General features: G+C 40.5%; 2 protein-coding genes across 64 annotated transcripts in view; one reads left to right on the forward strand and one right to left on the reverse strand.

Moving 5' to 3' along the window:
- ANKIB1 (ankyrin repeat and IBR domain containing 1) overlaps nucleotides 1-20,932 on the reverse strand; it is a 155,963-nt gene extending 135,031 nt beyond the window's left edge. For 8 of the 13 annotated variants that reach the window (XM_077994896.1, XM_077994894.1, XM_028844888.2 and 5 more), the window contains exon 1: nucleotides 20,648-20,898. The gene's annotated coding sequence lies outside the window, so the exon portion shown is untranslated. 13 annotated transcript variants of the gene reach the window in all.
- An 84-nt stretch (nucleotides 20,933-21,016) lies between these two features.
- Nucleotides 21,017-26,425, forward strand: part of KRIT1 (KRIT1 ankyrin repeat containing) — a 47,005-nt gene continuing 41,596 nt past the window's right edge. The window contains exons 1-6 of one of the 51 annotated variants that reach the window (XM_077994831.1): nucleotides 21,246-21,370; nucleotides 21,486-21,697; nucleotides 22,031-22,263; nucleotides 22,943-23,166; nucleotides 25,345-25,448; nucleotides 26,103-26,262. In XM_077994831.1, coding sequence (XP_077850957.1) covers nucleotides 25,347-25,448; nucleotides 26,103-26,262 — 262 coding nt within the window. In that variant the 5' untranslated portion in view covers nucleotides 21,246-21,370; nucleotides 21,486-21,697; nucleotides 22,031-22,263; nucleotides 22,943-23,166; nucleotides 25,345-25,346. 51 annotated transcript variants of the gene reach the window in all.

A 26,425-nucleotide genomic window follows, 5' to 3' on the forward strand; every position in this document is an offset into this window, starting at 1 on the left:
TAGCTGGGACTACCGCCATGTACCACCATGCCCAGCTAATTTTGTTTACCTTTTGTAGAGGGGAGGTCTCACCACGTTGCCCAGGCTAGTCTTGAATTCCTGGACTCAAGTGAATTCTCCTGCTTCAGCCTCCCAAAGTGTTGCGATTACAGGTGAGCCACCGACCAAGCCCAAAGCGATGTTTCATCAACGAGCTAAAGGTGATGTAGTGAGCCATGTGGTATCTAGGGGAAAGAATATTCCAGATAGAGGAAATAGCCAGTGCATACACAGGACCATACCCTAAGTGTTCAAGGAACAAAAAGGAGGCCAGTGTTACTGTAGCATAGAGTAAGGAAGAAACTAGTAGGATATGAACTCGAGAGAAGTAATAGGGGCAGGCAACTGTTTAGGTAAGGTCTTGAAGGTCACTGTAAATCACTACCCTTTCATTCCCGGTAAAAGGGGAAGTCATTGGAAGGTTTTTAGCAGAGAAGTGAAATGACCAGACTTACATTTAACAGGACCAGCCTAGCTGTCTGTTAAGAAGACTAATGGGGGTGAGAAGAAAGGCTAGAAGCAGATCATTTAGGAAGCAGCTGCACCAATCCAAGTACAAGGTGATGGTAGCTTAAAGGCAGGAGGTAGCAGTGATGGTGGTGAATTCTTAAGTCGGATTCTTGATGTACTCTGAAGGTAAGAACCAAAAAATCTACTGACAGATTGGAAGCAGAAGTGAGAGAGAAGGCAAAAATAAGAATGACTCCAAGGTCCTGGCATGAGCACCTGGAAGCAAGGGGTTACCACTACTGAGAGAGGAAGACTGCGGGAGGTGAGGTTTGAGCATGTGGGGTACAATATGCTTATATTTGAACAAGTTACATTTGAGAAGCTTATTAGATACTAGGTAGGCAAAAGGATATACTAGTCTGAAGCTGAAATGTGAGATCTGGGTTAGAGATACGACTTGGAAGTTGACAATGTATACATGGTATTAAATTGCTGTATAAAAAATTTACAAAGATATAAATCCCCTGATAATTTCCTTATATATTTTTCCAGATTTAAAATGCAGAGATTTTCATCCTGCCCATCTAGACTTCGAAATCATAAATTATTTAATATACAGATATCAAATCGAATACAAAAAAAAGCCAGAAATCCAATTAGGGAGACAGAAGTATACAGAAACTACAAGAAGAAGTAAGGAGTATTGATAAGGAAGGTGGTAAGAACCATGGAGAAAGGCAAATACTATACAACTTTTAGGTTACGACCTAGCACATGGACACTATGGCATGTGCTATATTTAAAACTGGTCCTTGGCCAGGTGCAGCGGCTCACGCCTGTAATCCCAGCACTTTGGAAGGCTGAGGCAGGTGGCTCGCTTGAGCTCAGGAGTCCAAGACCAGCCTGGGCAACATGGCAAAACCCATCTCCACCAAAAATACACAAAAATTAGCCAGATGTGGTGGCAAGCATCTGTGGTCCCAGCTACTCAGGAGGCTGAGACCGGAGGATCAGAGGAGCCCGGGAGCCAGAAGTTGCAGTGAGGCAAGATCGTACCACTGTACTCCAACCTGGGTAATAAAACAAGACTCTGTCTCAAAAAATGAAAACTCCAAAAAACAAACAAAAAACCTGGCCTTTGATGTGTGGTTGATGCTACTTCCATCTAAGGGCCAAAAATTCCAGATGGAGAGATCTCTTTTATGATTATTTAAATCATAATCTAGATAGTAGATGGATGAGAGAACCTACACTCTGTCTTTTCTCATTCCAGTCCATCCTGCAAATGGCTGCCAGATTAATTTTTCTATGTCTATTCAATTTTGTTTTCACCTTCTCTTATGAGCTGAGGTTTGGAATTATAATTAATTTCATCAATTAAAAAAATTATCTAAGTTTCTCCGTCAGTGTTTCTCATCTAAAGCACAGAATACAGAAAAATGATTTGAGGAATGATTTCTAAAATTTTTCCAATGATTGCATATAACCAGTACCATTTTAAGGCATAGAAGAGAAACAAAATAATTTCATACAACAGACAACAGCAATTAGCAACAGCACTTGGGAACTTGTCCGAAATGAACTCTCAGACCTCATTCAGACTTACTGAATTAGAAACTTGGGGGGTGAGGCCCAGCAATGTGCATTTTAACAAGCATTCCAAGTGCGTGTGATACACATTAACTTTGAGAACCTCTGGCTTAGCACATTAACACTCAATTCTCTCAAGGATTATCAGTAGAAAAGACTACTAGACTATAAAACCCCTGAATTGGAACCTTATTATTTTTCATTTTCTCTTGCCTTATGCATCTGACGTTTAATCCACATTCAGAGTTTTTGAGTAGTTAAAAGATAAGTATCCCCTCTGAGTTTTCCTGTTTCTCCTCATCCTGTAATACCAAATTATCAGCCCAACCTTTATCCTTCCTTTCTACCTCTTCCTATTTTATAAGTAATGTTTTTCCAATCAGAATATCACATCCTAATTTTTTAAGTAATTCTGTAGATATCATGTCAAGTCACATTTCAGAGCAAGAAAGACTCTCAGAAGATTACTCAAATACATCAACATACAGGTAAGAAAATGTCACCACAAGGCAAACACACGTCTTACAGAAATAGAAAGAGATCAAAGAATAAATTAGCCATCTTTGTAAGGCCTGAGTCTCAATAGTTGGTTTAACAGATTTAAGAGTTAGAATGGTTGAAAGACAGATGTCCTGTCCTGTCCTGTCCTGTCCTGTCCTGTCCTGTCCTATCCTATCCTATCTTATGTATTCTGACGGAGTTTTGCTCTTATTGCCCAGGCTGGAGCACAATGGCACGATCTCTACTCACGGCAACCTCCACCTCCCAGGTTCAAGTGATTATCCTGCCTCAGCCTCCTGAGTAGCCAGGATTACAGGCATGTGCCACCACGTCCAACTATTTTTGTATTTTTACTGGAGACGGGATTTCTCCATATTGGTCGGGCTGGTCTTGAACTCCCAATCTCAGGTGATCCACCCACCTCAGCTTCCCAAAGTGTTGGGATTACAGGTGTGAGCCACAGCATCTGGCTAGAATAATCTTTATTTGTACAATTGCTTTCTGGAAATAAAAGCAAATACATAATCAAAAACCACCAATTCTTTATTTACAGGCAAAAGTGCATGCCCTTTTTTCATTCCTTGCTCTACTTATAGAAAGAAGAACCTTAACATTAATAAGTATGCTATCTAGTTATCTAATGACATAACACATCTTGTCCCCCACTGTCCTATCAGTTCAATACTAAGTTTCACAGAAACTAATCTCAAGATTGTTCATAACAACTTCTTCATTGTAACAATTTTTCTTTTCTTTTTTCTTTTTTTTTGAGACAGAGTCTCACTCTGTATCCCAGGCTGGACTGCAGTGGGGCTATCTTCTCGACTCACTGCAACCTCCACCTCTCAGGTTCAAGCAATTCTCCTGTCTCAGACTTCTGAGTAGCTAGAATTACAGGCACGCACCACCATGTCCGGCTAATTTTTGTATTTTTAGTAGAGACAGGGGTTCACTATGTTGGCCAGGCTGGTCTCGAATTCTTGACCTCAGGTGATCCACACGCCTCGGCCTCCCAAAGTGCTGGGATTACAGGTGTGAGCCACAGAGCCTGGCCAGCCACTTGTGACAATTTTTCTAACCAACATTTATTTTTCTGGTTATATTCCATCCAACAGAAACCACCTGGAGAAAGCCAGAGTGGATATCATATGATACTTGGTATTCCAAGTTGAAAATCATTTTAATTGTACTCTAATCTTATGTCACAAGCGTTCTGAGGTAACATACAGGTAATAAATCAAGTGGTAATAAGCGACATGGGAAGCAGTGTAGCATACCTGGAAAGAATATGGGCTTTGTAGCCGTGAAGATCTTTTGGCTTCAAGTCTTAATTTTAGCTTTATCTGCTCTCATTTTATAAGATAGAAGCCATAACATTAGTATACTGCCTCATATTGTTGTTACCAAGTTCTCGGTTATTTTAAAGTACAAACTCCTTGAAAATAGGAATTATATGTTTTACATACCTCTGTATTCCCACACCTTATATTTACACAGGTGCTCAACAGATATTTGACTACTACTGGAATAGATTTTAACATATTAGATAAACTCCTTAATAGGCAGCCCTTGCTTCCAGATCCCACCCCCAACTGAATTTTCCCTACTATAACCAAATTAACTTTATTAAAAGGCAAATCTGGAAGTGGCACCCAAGATGGCCGAATAGGAACAGCTTGAGCCTCCAGCTCCCAGTGTGAGCGACACAGAAGATGGGTGATTTCTGCATTTTCAACTGAGGTACCGGGTTCATCTCACTGGGGTGTGTTGGACAGTCGATGCTGGTCCGTGGGTGCAGCCTGACCAGCGAGAGTTGAAGCAGGGTGAGGCATCGCCTCACCTGGGAAGCGCAAGGGGGAAGGGAATTCCTTTTCCTAGCCAAGGGAAATTGAGACACACAACACCTGGAAAATCGGGTCACTCCCACCCTAATACTGTGCTTTACCAAGGGTCTTAGCAAACTGCACACCAGGAGACTATATCCCACACCTGGCCCAGAGGGTCCCAAGCCCACGGAGCCTCCTTCATTGCTAGCACAGCAGTCAGAGATCTAACTGCAAGGCGGCAGCAAGGCTGGGGGAGGGGCGCCCGCCATTGCTGAGGCTTAAGTAGATAAACAAAGCCGCCAGGAAGCTTGAATTGGGTAGAGCCCACTGCAGCTCAAGGAGGCCTGCCTGCCTCTATAGATTCCACCTCTGGGGACAGGGCATAGCTAAACAAAAAGCAGCAGAAACCTCTGCAGATGTAAAAGTCCCTGTCTGACAACTTTGAAGAGAGCAGTGGCTCTCCTAGCATGGAAGTTGAGATCTGAGAACAGACAGACTGACTGCTCAAGTGGGTCCCTGACCCCTGAGTAGCCTAACTGGGAGACATCCTCCACTAGGTGAAGACCGACACATCACACCTCACACGGCTGGGTACACCCTGAGACGAAGCTTCCAGAGCAAGAATCAGACAGCAACACTCGCTGTTCAGCAATATTCTATCTTCTGCAGCCTCTGCTGCTGATACCCAGGCAAACAGGGTCTGGAGCGGACCTCAAGCAAACTCCAACAGACCTGCAGCTGAGGGTCCTGACTGTTGGAAGGAAAACTAACAAACAGAAAGGACACCCACACCAAAACCCCATCAGTATGTCACCATCATCAAAGACCAAAGACAGATAAAACCACAAAGATGGGGAAAAAGCAGTGCAGAAAGCTGGAAATTCAAAAAATCAGAGCGCATCTCCCCCTAGAAAGGAACGCAGCTCATCGCCAGCAATGGAACAAAGCTGGACGGAGAAAGACTTGGACAAACTGAAAGAAGAAGGCTTCAGTTGATCAAACTTCTCAGAGCTAAAGGAGGAACTACGTAACCAGCACAAAGAAACTAAAAACCTTGAAAAAAGAATGGATGAATGGATAACTAGAATAATTCAATGCAGAGAAGACCTTAAAAGAACTGATAGAGATGAAAACCATGACACGGGAACTACCTGACAAATGCACAAGCTTCAGTAACCGACTCGATCAACTGGAAGAAAGATTATCAGCAATTTAAGATCAAATGAACGAAATGAAGCGAGAACTGTAGAGAAAAAAGAGTAAAAAGAAATGAACAAAGCCTCCAAGAAATATGGGATTATGTGAAAAGACCAAATCTACGTCTGATTGGTGTGCCAGAAAGTGACGGGGAAAATGGAACCAAGTTGGAAAACACCCTGCAGGATATCATCCAGGAGAACTTCCCCAACCTAGTAAGGTAGGCCAACATTCAAATTCAGGAAATACAGAGAACGCCACAAAAATACTCCTCGAGAAGAGCAACTCCAAGACACATAATTGTCAGATTCACCAAAGTTGAAATCAAGGAAAAAATGTTAAGGGCAGCCAGAGAGAAAGGTCGGGTTACACACAAAGGGAAGCCCATCAGACTAACAGCAGATCTCTTGGCAGAAACTCTACAAGCCAGAAGAGAGTGGGGGCCAATATTCAACATTCTTAAAGAAAAGAATTTTCAACCCAGAATTTCATATCCAGCCAAACTAAGTTTCACAAGTGAAGGAGAAATAAAATCCTTTACAGACAAGCAAATGCTGAGAGATTTGGTCACCACCAGGCCTGCCCTACAAGAGATCCTGAAGGAAGCAATAAACGTGGAAAGGAATAACCGGTACTAGCCATTGCAAAAACATGCCAAAATGTAAAGTCCATCGATGCTAGGAAGAAACTACATCAACTAACGAGCAAAATAACCAGCTAACATCATAATGACAGGATCAAGTTCACACATAACAATATTAACCTTAAATATAAATGGACTAAACGGTCCAATTAAAAGACACAGACTGGCAAATTGGATATAGAGTCAAGACCCATCAGTTTGTTGTATTCAGGAGACCCATCTCACATGCAGAGACACACATAGGCTCAAAATAAAGGGATGGAGGAAGATCTACCAAGAAAATGAAAAACAAAAAAAAAGCAGGGGTTGCAATCCTAGTCTCTGATAAAACAGACTTGAAACCATCAAAGATCAAAAGAGACAAAGAAGGCCATTACATAATGGTAAAGGGATCAATTCATCAGGAAGAGCTAACTATCCTAAATATATATGCACCCAATACAGGAGCACCCAGATTCATAAAGTAAGTCCTTAGAGACTTACAAAGAGACTTAGACTCCCATACAATAATAATGGGAGACTTCAACACCCCACTGTCAACATCAGACAGATCAACGAGACAGAAAGTTAACAAGGATATCCAGGACTTGAACTCATCTCCGCACCAAGCGGACCTAATAGACATCTATAGAACTCTCCACCCCAAATCAACAGAATATACATTCTTCTCAGCACCACATCACACTTATTCCAAAATTGACCACATAGTTGGAAGTAAAGCACTTCTTAGCAAATGTAAAAGAACAGAAATTATACCAAACTGTCTCTCAGACCACAGTGCAATCAAACGGGAACTCAGGACTAAGAAACTCAATCAAAACTGCTCAACTACATGGAAACTGAATAACCTGCTCCTGAATGACTACTGGGTACATAACGAAATGAAGGCAGAAATAAAGATGTTCTTTGAAACCAATGAGAACAAAGATACAACACACCAGAATCTCTGGGACACATTTAAAGCAGTGTGTAGAGGGAAATTTATAGCACTAAATGCCCACAAGAGAAAGCAGGAAAGATCTAAAATTGACACCCTAATATCACAATTAAAAGAACTAGAGAAGCAAGAACAAATACATTCAAAAGGTAGCAGAAGGCAAGAAATAACTAAGATCAGAGCAGAACTGAAGGAGATAGAGACACAAAAAACCCTCCAAAAAAATCAATGAATCCAGAAGCTGGTTTTTTGAAAAGATCAACAAAATTGATAGACCGCTAGCAAGACTAATAAAGAAGAAAAGAGAGAAGAATCAAATCGACGCAATTAAAAATGATAAAGGGGGTATCACCACCGACACCACAGAAATATAAACTACCATCAGAGAATACTATAAACACCTATACGCAAATAAACTAGAAAATCTAGAAGAAATGGATAATTTCCTGGACACTTACACTCTCCCAAGACTAAACCAGGAAGAAGTTGAATCCCTGAATAGACCAATAGCAGGCTCTGAAATTGAGGCAATAATTAATAGCCTAGCAACCAAAAAAGATCCAGGACCAGACGGATTCACAGCCGAATTCTACCAGAGGTACAAGCAGGAGCTGGTACCATTCCTTCTGAAAATATTCCAATCAATAGAAAAAAAGGGAATCCTCCCTAGCTCATTTTAGGAGGCCAACATCATCCTGATACCAAAACCTGGCAGAGACACAACAAAAAAAAGAGAATTTTAGACCAACATCCCTGATGAACATCGATGCAAAAATCCTCAATAAAATACTGGCAAACCGAAACCAGCAGCACATCAAAAAGCTTATCCACCATAATCAAGTGGGCTTCATCCCTGGGAGGCAAGGCTGGTTCAACATACACAAATCAATAAATGTAATCCAGCATATAAACAGAACCAAAGACAAAAACCACATGATTATCTCAATAGATGCAGAAAAGGCCTTTGACAAAATTCAACAGCCCTTCATGCTAAAAACTCTCAATAAATTCGGTATTGATGGAATGTATCTCAAAATCATAAGAGCTATTTATGACAGACCCACAGCCAATATCATACTGAATGGGCAAAAACTGGAAGCAATCCCTTTGAAAACTGGCACAAGACAGGGATGCCCTCTCTCACCACTTCTATTCAACATAGTGTTGGAAGTTCTGGCTAGGGCAATCAGGCAAGAGAAAGAAATCAAGGGTATTCAGTTAGGAAAAGAAGAAGTCAAATTGTCCCTCTTTGCAGATGACATGATTGTATATTTAGAAAACCCCATTGTCTCAGCCCAAAATCTCCTTAAGCTGATAAGCAACGTCAGCAAAGTCTCAGGATACAAAATTAATGGGCAAAAATCACAAGCATTCTTATACACCGGTAACAGACAAACAGAGAGCCAAATCATGAATGAGCTCCCATTCACAATAGCTTCAAAGAGAATAAAATACCTGGGAATCCAACTTACAAGGGCTGTAAAGGACCTCTTCAAGGAAAACTACAAACCACTGCTCAGTGAAATAAAAGAGGACACAAAAAAATGGAAGAACATGCCATGCTCATGGACAGGAAGAATCAGTATGGTGAAAATGGCCATACTGCCCAAGGTTATTTATAGATTCAGTGCTCCCATTAAGCTACCAATGACTTTCTTCACAGAATTGGAAAAAACTGCTTTCAAGTTCATATGGAACCAAAAAAGACCCTGCATTGCCAAGACAATTCTAAGCCAAAGAACAAAGCTGGAGGCATCACGCTACCTGACTTCAAACTATACTACAAGGCTACAGTAACCAAAACAGCATATGGTACCAAAACAGAGATATAGACCAATGGACAGAACAGAGCCCTCAGAAATAATACCACACATCTACAGCCATCTGATCTTTGACAAACCTGACAAAAACAAAAAATGGGGAAAGGATTCCCTATTCAATAAATGGTGCTGGGAAAACTAGCTAGCCGTAAGTAGAAAGCTGAAACTGGATCCTTTCCTTACTCCTTATACGAAAATTAATTCAAGATGGATTAGTGACTTAAATGTTACACCTAAAACCATAAAAACCCTAGAAGAAAACCTAGGTAATACCATTCAGGACATAGGCATGGGCAAGGACTTCACGTCTAAAACACCAAAAGCAACGGCAACAAAAGCCAAAACTGACAAATGGGATCTAATTAAACTAAAGAGCTTCTGCACAGCAAAAGAAAATACCATCAGAGTGAATAGGCAACCTACAGAATGGGAGAAAATTTTTGCAATCTACTCATCTGACAAAGGGCTAATATCCAGAACCTACAGAGAACTCAAACAAATTTACAAGAAAAAAACAACCCCATCAAAAAGTGGGCAAAGGATATGAACAGACAGTTCTCAAAAGAAGACATTCATACAGCCAATAGACACATGAAAAACTGCTCATCATCACTGGCCATCAGAGAAAAGCAAATCAAAACCACAATGAGATACCATCTCACACCAGTTAGAATGGCAATCATTAAAAAATCAGGAAACAACAGGTGCTGGAGAGGATGTGGAGAAATAGGAACACTTTTACACTGTTGGTGGGACTGTAAATTAGTTCAACCATTGTGGAAAACAGTGTGGCAATTCCTCAAGGATCTAGAACTAGCAATACCATTTGACCCAGCCATCCCATTACTGGGGATATACCCAAAGGATTGTAAATCATGCTGCTATAAAAACACATGTACACGTATGTTTATTGCAGCACTGTTCACAATAGCAAAGACTTGGAATCAACCCAAATGTCCATCAGTGACAGACTGGATTAAGAAAATGTGGCACATATACACCATGGAATATTATGCAGTCATAAAAAAGGATGAATTTGTGTCCTTTGTAGGGACATGGATGCAGCTGGAAACCATCATTCTCAGCGAACTATCGCAAGAACAGAAAACCAAACACTGCATGTTCTCACTCATAGATGGGAATTGGAACAATGAGGTCACTTGGACACAGGAAGAGGAACATCACACACCAGGGCCTATTGTGGGGAGGGGAAGGGGGAAGGGATAGCATTAGGAGATATACCTAATGTAAATGACGAGTTTATGGGTGCAGCACACCAACATGGCACATGTATACATATGTAACAAACCTGCACGTTGTGCACATGTACCCTAGAACTTAAAGTATAATAATTTTAAAAAATTTAAAAAAAAAAGGCAAATCTGATCTTGTCCAATTCCATTTTAAAACCTTCTTAAGGTTCCCAGCTGTAATGAAAAGTCCCTGCTAAGACCAGCATTCATCTCTTCACAGCCTATGACTTATAACTCAGTTTCGCCCACTAAACTACTAAAGCACGTGGAATTTGCTTCCTCCTCCCTACTAGCTCCTCCTGAAAAGGGTAACTCCTACTAGTCCTTCAAGTATCAGCTTAAAAGTTGTTTTCGCTATCAAGTTCCATGATAATAGCTCCCCATCCCTCAACTAACTTCAAAGTCCTTCCTCCATAACTTGATACTACACTCAACTCACCATCTAAAACTATAATTAAATGTTTATCTGCTTCCTGAGTTATCTGGTAAACTCTTTGAGGATGAGGATCATACCATATTCAGTTTTTATACCCATTGTTTAACATAGTTACTGACACACAGAACACCCTGAATAAATATTACTTATTGAACATAATGCTGAAGTCCCAGGTTCCCAACATTTCCAATTTGAGAATGTAATCACGTTTATTTCCCTGTTTGCTTATAAATAACTTTAAAACATGACAGCCCAATAGGTTAAAGAAAAAAAATTCTGGGGCTTTATCCTGAAGACACATTTATTATGGCACAGAAAGCAAAATCAGCACTATTTTTTTCAAAGAACAGAAAAAAAATATTTCATAAGAACTTGTTATTCTGGGGGAGGGAAGGGAGCTGCTTTATCTTGGCCCCATCCCCAGAAGTTACAGTCACCAAACTGGATATGATTCTCAGTTAAAACAAGCAGAGCCACGGATAGCAAAAGAATATAAAGAAACTACTGCTCAGTCTGGAATGCCATCTGAAGACCACGAGGTGACAAGCCTGGATGACTAAACAGAAAGACAAATGAACCTGCATTCCTGATAGCACTGTGGAACCACTATACCAGCTCTGGACAGTCTACCTCTAATTTCTCATTACTTGAGGAAAATAATCCCCCTTGTTTATTTATACGACCCTTTTTTGGATTTCTGTGGCTGCTGAACATGATTCCTATTTGATGAGAAAGTTAGAAGAAAGTTTAGGAAAAAGTTCGTTTAACCTAGAGAGGAGAGAGAGATTCTCAAGACAGGAACATCAAAAAGTCTTAAAAAGACGGATATAGATGATTGTATTAGTCCGTTTTCACGCTGGTGATAAAGACATACCCAAGACAGGGAAGAAAAGGAGATTTAATTGACCTACAGTTCCACATGGCTGGGGCCTCACAATCATGGCAGAAGGCAAGAAGGAGCAAGTCACATCTTACATGGATGGCAGCAGGCAAAGAGAAGAGAGCTTGTGAAGGAAAACTCCCCTTTCTAAAACCATCAGATCTTGTGCAACTTATTCACTATCACGAGAACAGCACAGGAAAGACCTGCCCCCATGCTATGATTCAATTACCTCCCACTGGGTCCCTCCTACAACATGTGGGAATTTAAGATGAGATTTGGGTGGGGACATAGCCAAACCATATCAATGATTACGTGAAATGACAAAAGAAAAATTTACAGTAAGTGATACCATAAACTAAAACAAAAGTAAACTAACAAAACTTATTTGTAAATTAAGTTAAAGGACGATATCCATAATAAGGATATCGAAGAACACCAACATATTAGTAAGGGAAAAAAATCCAACAGGAAAAAATGAGTAAAGATATGAATAAGCAATTCACAGAACTGAAAATCAAAATGCCCAACAAATACATTGAAAGATGGCTAGCCTCATGAGTAGTTAGGGAAATGCACCACAGGAAACTTTTTTTAAAAACTCATTTTATTATAAAAGAAAAGCATTCAGTGACAGTCAGTTGATAGAGGAAATAATTACTCTCAGACATTAATGGTGACAATACAAATTGTGTCAATATTTCTGAAAAATAATTTAGCATTAAGTATTAAAATTAAATTGGTATATACTATGCACAAAGATATTAATTACATATTATTCATAATAGAATACTAGAGACAATCCGTATGTCCAAAATGAACACAGTTAAGGTTTCAGGTATCTACTGTTACAGAACAAACCATCCCAAACTTAGTATCTCAAAACAGTATGTTATTTTTCACAACTCTGTGGGTTGGCTAGCAGTTTCTCTGCTGTTTTCATCTCTGGTTCCTGTGTGTTCAGCTAAAGGGTCAGCTGGGCTACTAGGTGCTAGATAACCCACTTTCACACCTGCTGGTTGGTGCTTGCTGTTAGCTGGGGTATCTCGGTTCTCCGGCAAGACACATCTACTGCTTCCATACACTAAACCAGCTTCCTCACTCTCAGCAGCAAGAAAGTACTCCTTGAAGCCTCGTTAGGAGTTGGTTCCAGAACTCATAGATCACTTCTATCATATTCGTTCATCAAAGTAAGTCATGAGGCTAGCCAAGACTCAAGAAAGAGATGGAGAAATAGATTCCTTTTTTTTTTTTTTTTTTTTTGAGATGGAGTCTTGCTCTGTCGCCCAGGCTGGAGTGCAGTGGTGCGATCTCGGCTCACTGAAAGAGATTCTACCTCTAGACAGAAAAAGCAAAGGCACACTGCAAAGAAGAATGACTACCAAAACAGGAGAAATTTATGACTGTTAAACATTCTACCACTGGTAGGCAGGTGTAGGTGTGTGTATGCGTGTTTCTGGATGTATATACAAACTCACATGCACAATGAAATACTACGTAAGTTGTTAAAAAGAATGGAAAGGTATTCAAGATAAGTAAAAAAAAAAAAAAGGTGTAGAATATTTAATATAGTATGTTACCATTTGTGTGTGGGGAAACTATGTGTATATATTCTATCACATATATGTATGTTATAATTGTAAATTCTTGAAATAGATTTTAAAATTAACTATTAGAACATGTAAAGGTGTCCACAAGCTAGCTGAAGATGTACGGCAGTGAGGTCATGTTGGGAAGACTACCAAAAGTGCAGGCTAATTAGCCTAGAGGCGAGGACAATGGGTGTTGTGTGGAAACAGAGAGCTGCACAGAGTCATAGGCTCAGTGAAGGGTTGTGGATCCACAGACGCAAAAGCCAGCAGGCCCAGCAGTTAATGATGCATATTAGTAGGGGTAGATGAAGGTGGGAGATGGTCTACGTGGCAGGGAGAATGGTAGCCTACTGGGCAAATAAGTAAAACAACTGGGGAAATGATAAATATATTGAGGCTAATGCGAAGCCTAGTTTCTTATTGCCGCAGAAGGCATTCATCAACACTTAAAGGGAGAAAGCTAGGAAAAACCCTGGGGTGTTGGACTAGAATTGGAACTACAGGAACAACTTTATGATTCTGTAATATGTACACACAGGTACAGAACTAATTACATATGTATATGAGTGTGTGTTTTGTATATGTGTGTATATAAACCATATACAAGTGTCCTAATTCTGTCTTCTATGACGGCTTGGAAGCAATGACATTCCAGTAGCAATGAGCAAACTAAGCCCCCAAATCTTTGTTTTAAATACCATCTTTCAAGAAAAAAAAAAAAAAAAAAAAACCCAAACAACCAACCCACAAAAAAACAAAAACAGAGCTCCTTGGAGAAATGGCTGATTCCAGGGCTCTGGAATCTACTTTGTCTACTCTAGTAGACAAAGCACAAGATGAACCAGGAACAGCTTGTTCTGCCAGAAAGTCCCAAGAAAATGCACAATGAATGAGATAGGGGCATGATATACGGGCAGAGGAGCCAGCTTGAAGAGGCTACCACTGGCTAAATCAGGACTACCTTAAAAAGCAAAATAAATAATAATAGCAACAAATCAGAACACATTTAACAAAATCGAAATCCATGAGTCTTTACTGCTTTAAGTTTAATAAGTGAGAGAGAAAGAGGTGAAACCCCGTATCTACTAAAAATACAAAAATTAGCTGGGAGTGGTGACGGGTGCCCATAATCTCAGCTACCCGGGAGGCTGAGGCAGGAGAATTGCTTGAACCTGGAAGGTGGAGGCTGCAGTGAGCCAAGATCAGACCACTGCACTCCAGCCTGGGCAGCAGAGCAAGACTCTGTCTCAAAAAAAAAAAAAAAAAAAAAAAAAAAAGTAGTACCTTATGACATAATACCAACTAATATGTATAGAAGAAATAACAGAAATAAAAAAAAATTATTTGGCAATCATCATAAAAGTGGTTAATTCAGGTGGGAGTCACCAATGACACCCACCAAAGCTAATGAGTGGAGCGTTGATGAGAAACGCGATACTAGCATAATTTTGGAATGTATCTCCACAAACACTAATCAATCACAAAGGGCACAAATATAATCTTGCCAATATCACTATTAGTGGCATGGTTTTACATAGTATGCCTCAAGATGCAACACACTGAGAAGGGCACAGCAGCATTTCTGTGGTATTACTGCCAGGAATGCATGACCTGATTGGAGTCATGAGGAAATATCATATAGATCTAGGATGAGGGTCACCACACAGAATACAGGGCATATACTTATTAAAACTATCAAGGACATGAAAGATGGAAAACTGAGGCTAAAGAACTATGAACAGACATAATAACTAACTGTAACACGTATTCCTGGATAGGATCCTGTGCCAGAAAAGAGAGACAGACTGTTGGAATAGTAGATGAAATTTGTATAGATTCTTTGGACTAGATAGCAGTGTTGTATCCATGTTGATTTTCTTCTTTGGACGGTAGTATGTTGGCTGTATAAGAGAGCGCTTATTTTTAAGAAACAGACGCTGTAGTGTTTAGGGGTGATGTGATACCATGTTGGCAGTTTGCTCCAAAAGGTTCAGAAAAAGACTGTAATGAGTATGTATGTATGTATGGAGACACAGAGAGAGAGGGCAGGCAATGGAAGTAAGCAAAACATTAACAATAGGAGAAATCTGGGTGAAGGGGATATAAGAGTTCTTTGTGGCCGGGCGCAGTGGCTCACGCCTGTAATCCCAGCACTTTGGGAGGCCGAGGCGGGCAGATCATGAGATCAGGAGATCGAGACCATCCTGGCTAACCCGGTGAAACCCCATCTCTACCAAAAACACAAAAAATTAGCCAGGCGTTGTGGCGGGCACCTGTAGTCCCAGCTACTCAGCAGGAGAATGGAGTGAACCCAGGAGGCGTAGGTTGCAGTGAGTCGAGATCGCACCACTGCACTCCAGCCTGGGCGACAGATATAGGCTCCGTCTCAAAAAAAAAAAAAAAAAAAAAAAAAAAGAGTTCTTTGTACTGTTCTGGCATTTTTTCTTTAAATTTGAAATAGTTTCAAAGTGATTTTTTCATCTGAAAATAAAGATGTGATACAGAACATCTAGTGATAGAGCAAATGTGAATCACCTATTGCCTAAGGCCAAGAAACAGAAAGAAAACCCTGACTGAATTATGTTGATTTACATACTTTCCTTTACCATACTCTGAAGGGACACATTAACAAGAAGGGCAATGTTTTTATGCCTATTTGGAGAACTAAGAGCATCTCAATGAACTCTCCCTTCTCTTCATGGATTTTAAATGAGTATTTTACAGCTCAGTGAGGAAAGGAATCTTGACTTACTCATCTTTGTAGTCCCAGCACCTAGCCCATTTATAACTTAGTCATTGTTAATGTCCTTGAACAGGAATTCTACCTCCAGTACTGTTTCAATGAGAAAAATATAGTGACTTGAGTAGCAAGGACTTTGCTACACTGAAAGGGAAGGACTGTCTATGATAAGGTAAAATTGTATGTCAGACTGAAGACAGAAAAATATCAAGGATTAACTTTCTTAGGAACTCAAGTATTAAATATCTGCTCTAAAGTCCTAAAAACAGAAGAGTGCATAACCAGTAGTAAAAATCATTTTCCTAAGAATAGCAAACTGCTAACAGTTTTTGGTTAAAAAGTAATGATAGAATCAAATGTTTAGGATAAAAATAAGACTTTTGGAGAAAAGAGTTGACAGTGGAAAACCATGTTTTAAAAAATGCTGAGTGTCCGAAAAATTATTAGACTGAACCATATCAAATTGCTGATAAAGCATATATCCTACCAATAATGAGTATGATAATTTTCAAATCTGAAAGAATACACTTTCATTGCAGAAACTAAAACTCTCCAAGGCCCTTAGTTGCCAAAATTAAACTCAAAAATTTTTAAAGCTGAATAGATTTCACATGGCTCAATACCCTTCCTGGAGAATACACACATTTCTAGCACATCTTAAAAGCTTGTGGGCCCATTGCTGAACTAGAAGGAAAAAAAGGTAAACATGCCTGAAGATCTGTTACAGTTAACCATAATGAACTTTAGAATTATGTCTTTTCAAAAGTTTAAACAACGACTGAAAATTAATTTTGATAGTATATAATTATCTGCCTTATTTATTTATTTTTAGGCAGAGTTTTGCTCTTGTTGCCCAGGCTGGAGTGCAGTGGCCTGATCTCGGCTCACTGCAACCTCCGCCTCCCAGGTTCAAGCAATTCTCCTGCCTCAGCCTTCCGAGTAGCTGGGATTACAGGCATGTGCCACCATGCTCGGCCAATTTTGCATTTTTGGTAGATATGGGGATTCTCTATGTTGGTCAGGCTGGTACTGAACTCCTGATCTCAGGTGATCTGCCTGCCTCAGCCTCCCAAAGTTATGGGATTACAGGCATGAGCCACCGAGCTCAGCCAAATTATCTGCTTTAGAACGCAAAATACACTAGCACCTTATGAAATTAGGATTTTTCTATTCAAAGCAATATTAGAGAATTAAAATCTGTTAATGACTATACGACAGCTTCTCCCCTGTAAGGACTGTAAGTCAAATCTTTTCGAGAATATTACAAGGGAAAAAAAAAATCCAGTAATACTATACACCAGATTCTGTATCGCTTTTTTTTATTATTATTAGTTTAGTTTATTTGTGTGTGTGTGGGGGGTCTTTAAATGGAGATAAAATATATTTTGGGACTGTTCTAAGGATTAAATGAGATAATGTATGTAAAGCACTTAGCACGGTGACTGGCACAAATTAGGCACTCAGTAAATGGCATCTATCGTGCTTATTCTTATTTATTTATTTATTTACTTTTTGAGACGGAGTCTCACCCTGTCACCCAGGCTGGAGTGTAATGGCGAGATCTCAGTTCACAGCAACCTCCGCCTCCCAGGTTCAAGTGATTCTCCTGCCTCCGCCTCCCAAGTAGCTGGGATTACAGGGGCGTGCCACCAAGCCCAGCTAGTTTTTTGTATCTTTAGTAGAGACAGGGTTTCACCATGTTGGCCAGGCTGGTCTCGATCTCCTGACCTCATGATCTGCCCACCTCGGCCTCCCAAAGTGCTGGGATTACAGGCGTGCGCCACAGTGCCCGGCTGCATATTCTTACACAGAGAATATGAAACAATCTAGAAACAGGGTCAAGTGGCTTAAAAACCTGTAAGAGAAGCCAATAAAGGCAAGTGAATAGAAATCACAGTCAAATATCTAGACTGGTAACCTCAATGAGGAAAGGAACCTTGAATAATTTACCCTTGTAGTTTCAGAACCTAATGAAGTGCTTGGCACACACAGCAGATGCTCAATAAAGGTTTATGGAAATGAAATAGACATGAAAGTATCTGGAAGACCAGGTGCAGTGGCTGACGCCTGTAATCCCAACACTCTGGGAGGCCAAGGCAGGGGGATCACCTGAGTTCAAGAGTTTGAGACCAGTCTGGCCAACATGGTGAAACCTCGTCTCTACTAAAAATACAAAAATTCGCTGGGTGTGGTGGCAGGCGCCTGCAGTCCCAGCTACTCGGGAGGCTGAGGCAGGAGAATCACTTGACCCTGGGAGGCGGAGGTTGCACTGAGCTAAGATCACACCACTGCACTCCAGCCTTAGCGATAGAGTGAGACTGCATCTCGAAAGAAAGGAAAGGAACGGAACGGAACGGAACGGAAAGGAAAGGAAAGGAAAGAGAGAGAGAATCTGGAAAAGAAAGAGGAAGTCTGAGGTTATCTGAAAAATAAACTGAGAATCCAAAAATTACCATTCCCCCAAGGAAGCCACTTTGAAAAGTAAATTAAAAACCTAAGCATTTTTAGATCAACGTATAAAAAGTCCCCTCAGACTGGTCTCTTTAATAGTGACTTAGTCCACTCCCAAATCCTTTTTGGCAAATGTGTCAAATATTTGAAGGAAATATTTTAAAACTTAATCTAAATAAATGTTACATGCATCCTCAAAGGGGGAAAAATTACCTAAAGCATTGAGGAATCTTTTCCAACTTCATTTCAAGGACGTTCAGATTAACTTAATTCATAGTTCTTCCATTTACTTATATGTGAAAATGAGCTTGCACTTTTATCTACAAGCAAGCTGTAAAGACACATATTTCACTTTCAGAAGTTTGAGTGCATACCCCAGAAAAGAAAGAGGAAAGAAAACTCTTTGAGAAGCGGGCAGTGCCATAGGAGTACAAAAGAGTGGCTAACAAAACTTCCCTCCCATGTTTCAGGAGTCACCTACCTGTTAGAGCCCTTGTTTACAGCACAGTCTGCACAGTTTCAGACTCCTTACATATTGAAAACTCAAAATTCTCGGTGTAGTGGTCAAGGGAACAGTGAAATAGGAAAATATGGTCCTATCTTCCCCATCCTACCCCAAGTAAAAGAGAGAATCAACAACATTTTTTCTAAGACTTCTCCAAGATAGCGCCCATCACCTCACTAGAGCACCCTACTCTTATTCAGAAACTGAACAATTTTACAGAAAGCAAAAGCCACACCCTTAATAATACACTCAACTCTGTACAGTGCTTGGCTTCTGTGCTAAGTACATTTCCAGAGAGAGAGTTGGAACTACATCTCCTGAGCCTACTTCAAATTAAAATCTGTGAACAGTGAGAAGTTACAAATCAGATTAATAGCCCAAAATTAACTGCTGAAAGGAGGTTGGGGGGAAAAATCATTAAATACATCCATCTTTCTTAATGAAATAACAATGTTTTTCAGCAATACAAAACACCAAAGCTACCAGCCTACACTACACAGTAGTTTGCAGAATAACAACCTGCAGTACACAGTAAAATTATTCTTAAATCATCGTTTGCTTCCTATAGTGCTCTAAAAAGTAGCAAATGCATAAAGTCATATAAGAGCTATTGTCCAATCACTGACAGCATTAAAATTATTTTTAAATCTAATTTCTGGAAAGTTCTGCAGTAGCAGTTTAAAAAGCAAATCAAATTCTAATGAGAAAAAACGTCTAGTTCCAAACTCTGAAAATACACTGAAGACATTCACAGTTTAAGAAGCAGGAAGGTCACAGGCACCAATGTGAGTAACATCTGTGAGTGGCTGATACAAAAAGATTTCTCTGGAATTAAGAATTCAAAATAATTATCAAATACAATCTAATATGATATTTAAAAGTCTCTTGTCTCAAAAGCAACAAAGCAAAAGCTTGTAACAAAGCAAAAGCTTCCAATACAAAGATTTTTACACCTTACACATACCCACATACTTCACAAATTAAAAAATAGATGAAAATTAAAACAATAAAATTTAAAGGTATCTAAAATACACTACTTGAAACAGCAGACTCTTATCTTTACATTTATCTATCAGCTCTACCAGTAAAGCTCTTCTGAAATGGATGGTCATTTCAATACAAGATTGTTCGATATGCCATTCCGCGTGAATCGAGCTTCGGAGACTAATTCTCAAAATCTCCTCAGGAGATGCTTTATTACGGCTCTAGTTTCAATTTCCTGCGACTCAAACAGCTACGTACAGAAAACAGCTCATATATAGGCAGAACAATCAGAATACAGGGGAGCGCTCCATTCTTTTGTTTTGGTGGCAGAAGCTGCAAAAATAAAGGTTCACTGGAGCCATCTGCACCTATCCCCACCCATCACAGCCCTGCAGAGCACTTTTACCCATCCGCTTCTCAAGACTGTCTCTAACCCCCGAGGTCGGCAGAACCCGTGGCTTTCCACGTCTCAAAGGATGGGGGGATGGGGGGGGTGGGAGGGAGGCTGCGAGGAAGGACACAGATCCTTTGAGGACAGAGGGACAAGGAGATGCATCCAGATGGGGAGGATGGGACGCGTCACGAAAACCCGAGGCTTGCAAATTCGCTGGGAGAAAAGCCCTGTGGGCGGAGAATGCTGCCTGTTCAGGGATGGGGACAGACAGAGGGACAATGCTCCAAAACAGGAGACAGGCACACTCCTAGTAAATCCAGGAGAGTGTGAACTAGATAGCTCTGAACTCGGAGCCACAAATGGGTAGAGGCAGCCTCAAACAGATTAGTACCGCGAAGCTGAGACTTACGGTTACTTCTCCCGCTGAGGGTAAGGGTCGGTGGACCCAGCAACTCCGCAGTTCCGCCTCGGCCGCCCCTGCCTCTACAGCCGAGCTGGTGACCTTAGGTACCCTGCCCGCCCCACCCACTCGGACGGGTGCCCCTTCCTCGCCGGCCCGGGTGCACCCGTCAGGAGGAGGCTGATGTGGCCCAGGGTGCGCAGTGGCGGCCCGCGGGAAGCGCTGCGTGAGCCGAAGGCGCCGGCGGCGAGGCTCAGACTGGGCGGGCGCCCCCCATCCCTCTCCGGCCGCTGCGCCGCCTCACTCAGGGGAGGGGAAGAGGGGGCGGTGGCTCTTGCCTCCGCCTCGCGGTCAAGTCCGGCTCATGTTCCAGCCTTGCGCGCGCGCAGCCCCTGCCGCCCTCTTCCCCTCCCCCGCCTCCGGCTCCTACTCAGCCGCTGGCACCCCCGCCGCTACCACCCTAGTCTCCTAGTCGCCTGCCACCAGCCCCTGAGAGACTGCAGGTCCAGAGAAAAGCAGCAGGAACGGCAGCAGCCCGGCGGCCGACCCGGAAGCTCTTCCCCGCCAACCGCGAGGCTGCAAAGGGTGTGAACCCGGAAGCGATTTCGTAGCTACGGTAGCGGCTGGGTGGAAACCTAAGGCCTTTGAAGACCTGGGACCCCATAGTTTTGGGAGAGGGTGAAGGGTGAATGGTGCTGAGGTGCGAGGAGAGGGAAGGACAGTAAAGAGCAGGTGGGCAAGAGGGTCTCCGATTCCAGAGACCTCAGCTTTTGGGGTGCCGGGTGGGGAGCGCGCGGGAACCCTCAGGACGGCTTTCTTTTGGCGACTGAGGGTTTTTCTGTCACAGGAAGCTGGGCCGGGCTGCTGTGCCTGGGAGGAGGGAAGGAGGAATGAGAAAGCGGTGACGGTCCCTGTGCCTCCTCGCCAGGTGACTGTCCCACCCATTTAGTTGAATGTAGCGGCCGGAGAGGCACTCGCGGCAGGCCATACGGGTGGGACCTCTCGGTGTCCTTCGGGAAACAGGAGGAGCAAGTTCGACTCCAGCGAGGGAAAACAGAGGTGGGAGACTGAACTATCTCCACATCTAGTTGCCCCAGGCAAGGAGTTTATTTTTCACACGTAGTTACCGAGAAACCAAAGCCACTTTTTGGGTGGAAACTCTTTGAACAAAGAGGCTTACATTTTTCCCCGGTAGTAGACGTTGATGGGTGGTGGCGCAGGAAGAAACCTCCCAGGCAGAGTGATTACGTATTTTTGTCATTGCAGGGACAGGGATTCACAGCTTGTCATTCTAACTCACTTCTCCCCCTCTAACTCATTTCTCGCCTCTACACCTTTCTCCACCTTTTAAGGTTTTTTGCTTTCATCGCTTTTTCTACATGTTGTTTTTAGCCTCACCAGAAGTATTTCATCTCGCTGGTCTAACCCAAGATCTCAGCCTCATTATTTTCTTACTCTTCTGGAGTGCTTATGTGCCTTTACAGTTTCTGTTTGCAAACGCTGTCTAGCATACTAAGAGGATATTAACAAACCTGTTCCATGGACACTAAATGGCAGTTGTACATCTCCCCTCATCAGTCATAGTGACAACCAGAAATGCCCTCCATATTTTCCAGTGATCCCAGGTAGGTGCCACTCCCCAATTAAGGACCACTTCCACTAGTTTATACGGTCTTATTACTTAGGCAGCATATTATCATTTGTGCCTAACATTTTCCAGAATAGAGTGAGCCATATAACAAAATGCCACGTTTCCTCTACTTATTCACTTGAACCCTCTTCTCAGACTCAGTCTAAACATATTGCAAACTCTAGTTATACCTTTCTCGTATTTTAGTTGAAGCTACTCATTTTCTAGAAACTCCCTCTCTATCAATTTGTATGTGTTTCTCCCTTAGCAGTTTTACCTTCCTATGTTAGTTACTTTTGTTATTTTCCTGACTTAAGCCTTTGTTTCCTTCTTTCATGTCACTGGAAGAATGTAGATTTTTAGTAGTCAAGTACGAATAGTTCTTGAAAATGAATTTTAAGAATATTTTGGGGATATGGTAAAAAAAAAAAGTGTTTGGTTTAAGAAAACCAGATACTGTTACTTTCATAGTTACGTCTTTTTAAAATCACATTTGTTTACCTTTTAAAAGTTCAGGGTTCTGTGCAGTATTAATTAAATATTCTAGAGAAGTGATGAGTATTGACAAAGTACTTTTCTAGTAAATGTTTTCTTAACATGAGTTGACCAAGATAGGAATTGATTTGCTTTAAATTGTGTTTAGAAAACTAAGAATTACTTGATTTCTCTTTTAGGTCCTTAATAGAAAAAATGGTTTCTGTAACTGTGCCCTATATCACAATACAATGTCTTTCTTTTTGGGGCTTGCAGTCTTCAATGCGTCTGTCTCATAATTTGTAAAGGTTTATTATCTCCAAGTCATTGTTAATCTGTGGTGAAAAGTAATTGCTAAATAGAAATTCTGAGAAGAAAAAGGCCTCATCCTTTTCACATGATGTAGGAAGGTCTGGTGCATGAGGTGGGTTTTAAGAATGATCTTATGAAAAAAATTGGATTGAAAAAAATTTCATGAAGTATATAATGATAAAGAATGAAATGTCCTCAAAACTTTTCACACAATGAAATGTCTCTATCCTAATGTTTTACTGTATTTTTTCTAGTGAAAGATCCATAGGGTTTTTTTGGATCTAAATCAATGGAAAGTTTTAGAATCTAAGATAAATTTGAAAATTACTTAAATTATTTTATGTAAAATTTTCGTACAATAATTTTAATGGTTGTTTTAATCTTAGGCTAAAGTTTGTGTAAAATGCCAAAAGCTACTGTATTTTAACAGAACTTCTTCTTAAGGTAATTTTACAATCATAAGGCACTTTTTAATTGTTATTTAGGGAAGTGAATTAAAAGTTACAGAGTGGTATTTTCAGCTGCAGTGGACAAAACAGGATAATTACTCTATCTCCTCTCAAATAACATTCAAAACCCTTTCTTCAAAATGGTCTATCTTGAGAGTTGCAGCAGTAGGGAACTCATTAAATATGAACAGATAATGTTAATGCCTAGTGGTTTTTTAAAAACTGAAGAAGTTCATCTCAACATAGCCGGGAAAGAAGCTCTTTCTTTAATGTTCTTTTAGATATTTGCTGACAAATAAATGACCAGAAGCTTTTTTTAAAAAAAAAAAGAGGCCGGGCGCGGTGGCTCAAGCCTGTAATCCCAGCACTTTGGGAGGCCGAGACGGGCGGATCACGAGGTCAGGAGATCGAGACCATCCTGGCTAACACGGTGAAACCCCGTCTCTACTAAAAAATACAAAAAACTAGCCGGGCGAGGTGGCGGGCGCCTGTAGTCCCAGCTACTCGGGAGGCTGAGGCAGGAGAATGGCGTAAACCCGGGAGGCGGAGCTTGCAGTGAGCCGAGATCGCGCCACTGCACTCCAGCCTGGGTGACAGAGCCAGACTCCGTCTCAAAAAAAAAAAAAAAAAAAAGAGAAAGAAAATAATCAGTACAGAAAGATGCCCTTTAGTGTAGCCATTAAAGAAATTTACTCAATGAAGATAACTATTATACAACCAAGATTGTAGTTGAAATTCAGTCACTTGTTGAAAATTGCGCAATGGAGTCTTAAGATTTAGGGGGACAAAGTGTATGCATGTACACACACATACACCCGGACACATATACACACACACACAGTGAATATATTTGGAATAAAAAATTTGGATTATTGACAGGTGTGGTGGCTCACGCCTGTAATCCCAGCACTGTGGGAGGCTGAGGCAGGCAGATCATCTGAGGTCAGGAGTTTGAGACCAGCCTGGCCAACATGGTGAAACTCCATCTCTACTAAAAAATACAAAAGTTAACCGAACATGCTGGCACACGCCTGTTAATTCCGGCTACTCAGGAGGCTGAGCCAGGAAAATCACCTGAACCCAAGAGGCGAGGGTTGCAGTGAGGCAAGATTGTGCACTGCACTCTGGCCTCAGCGAAAGAGCAAGACTTTGTTTAAAAAAAAAAAAAAAAATTGGATTATCAAGGAATTCGATAAGGGAAATGGAAGATTCTTAAATCACCGTCATAAGTCTTTTATTAACTGACCAAATAGTTTTGGTTCTGTGATAAGCAACTCGAAAGAAAATTATATACTATGCTTTAGCTCATCTAAATGTCTAATATCAAAGTTCTCCTTGCTAAAAGTTCTGGAATAAATATCAATGGATGTAAAACATCTACCATTTCCAACTTCCAAACTGTTAACAGTATAACTAACATTCACTTTTGTAATTTATGGAAAAAGTGTGTATTATTCTGAATCACTATTTCAAGTCATTATTTACAAGATATTTTATAATCACTTTTTTTTGGCCCCAAAGGCAGATTATTACTATGCAGTTAACACCTATGAAAATGTATAACCCTATTTTAAAAGGAAAAAAATACAAAGGAAATCTTAAATTATCAGCTAAGGTTTTGAGTAGTTGAACAGTAAAGATGCAGTCAAAGTCATTCCTGGCTTGCCTTTTAGGCACTATATATTCTAGGATAGAGAACATTTTATTTTTAAAAAATTTTTTCAACATGATTATGTGGAAATAAAATTTTTCAATTTAAGATGTGTTACTTTTTTTTTTTTTATGTTGCCATCAAATGTGTCATTTAATCTTTCAAGGGATTTTTTATTTGTTTTATAAAGCAATGGGAAATCCGGAAAACATAGAAGATGCATATGTTGCTGTTATTCGTCCAAAGAATACTGCCAGTCTCAATTCTCGGGAATACAGAGCTAAGTCATATGAAGTAAGAACATTTAATAATAATTTATTTCTACCATTGAATGTCATTCTGTATTATCATTCACATATAAAGCCTTATTATATCTTGTAAATTCGTATTAACAAGCCAATTATTTTAGGTCTCTGCCCATTATTTTGTCTTTTTTCTGCTGCGTGCCTTTTGACCATTTGCTATTTATTGACACGTAGGTTATTAGTAGTAAACATGTAATTAAGACTATATGTACATACATATACATGTATATAACTGAATTGTTACCTTTTTTATGCAACAGATTTCAAGCAATATGAAATACTTATAATTTAACCTAATTTATCTAGCATTTCCTTTAAACTGATTTTTTAAGGTTGTCTGAAACCTGTTAAAGGGTACTGTGGGGTATCTCAGTAGGCTACTGCTTCAGCAGTGCTGTAGCTTACCATTTCTCACTCCTGGCTGCACTGTAGAATCACCTGGGGAACTTTTAAAACTGTAAGAACCAGACCCCAGACATTCCCATCCGTGTGGGATGGGGCTGGGCATTGCTATTGTTTTAAAGCTTCCCAAATTATTCTAATATGCAGCTAGAGTTGAGAAAGACTACTAGCTTATTGTAGTTTTCTAGGGTAAGTAGACTTTATTTTAAGCTTTCTCTTAATGTTGTTTTTCTCATCTAAGATTTTGTTGCATGAGGTCCCCATTGAAGGACAGAAAAAAAAGAGAAAGAAAGTTTTATTGGAAACGAAACTTCAAGGCAACAGTGAAATAACACAAGGCATTTTGGATTATGTAGTAGAAACCACTAAACCAATTTCTCCTGCAAACCAGGGTATCAGAGGTAGGAAACTTCTTTTTTAAAAAATACATTGTTTAAAATACTTGTGGAGATAGATTCTTTTAAAAATATACACATATTAAACCAATTTCTTTTTATATTCCTTTACATTTAACAAACTTGCAAAAAAAACTTAAGTGTTTTTTAAGGTACACCCCAGCCCCTT

The sequence above is a fragment of the Macaca mulatta genome, chromosome 3, assembly GCF_049350105.2.
Source record: "Macaca mulatta isolate MMU2019108-1 chromosome 3, T2T-MMU8v2.0, whole genome shotgun sequence".
Taxonomy (NCBI): domain Eukaryota; kingdom Metazoa; phylum Chordata; class Mammalia; order Primates; family Cercopithecidae; genus Macaca; species Macaca mulatta.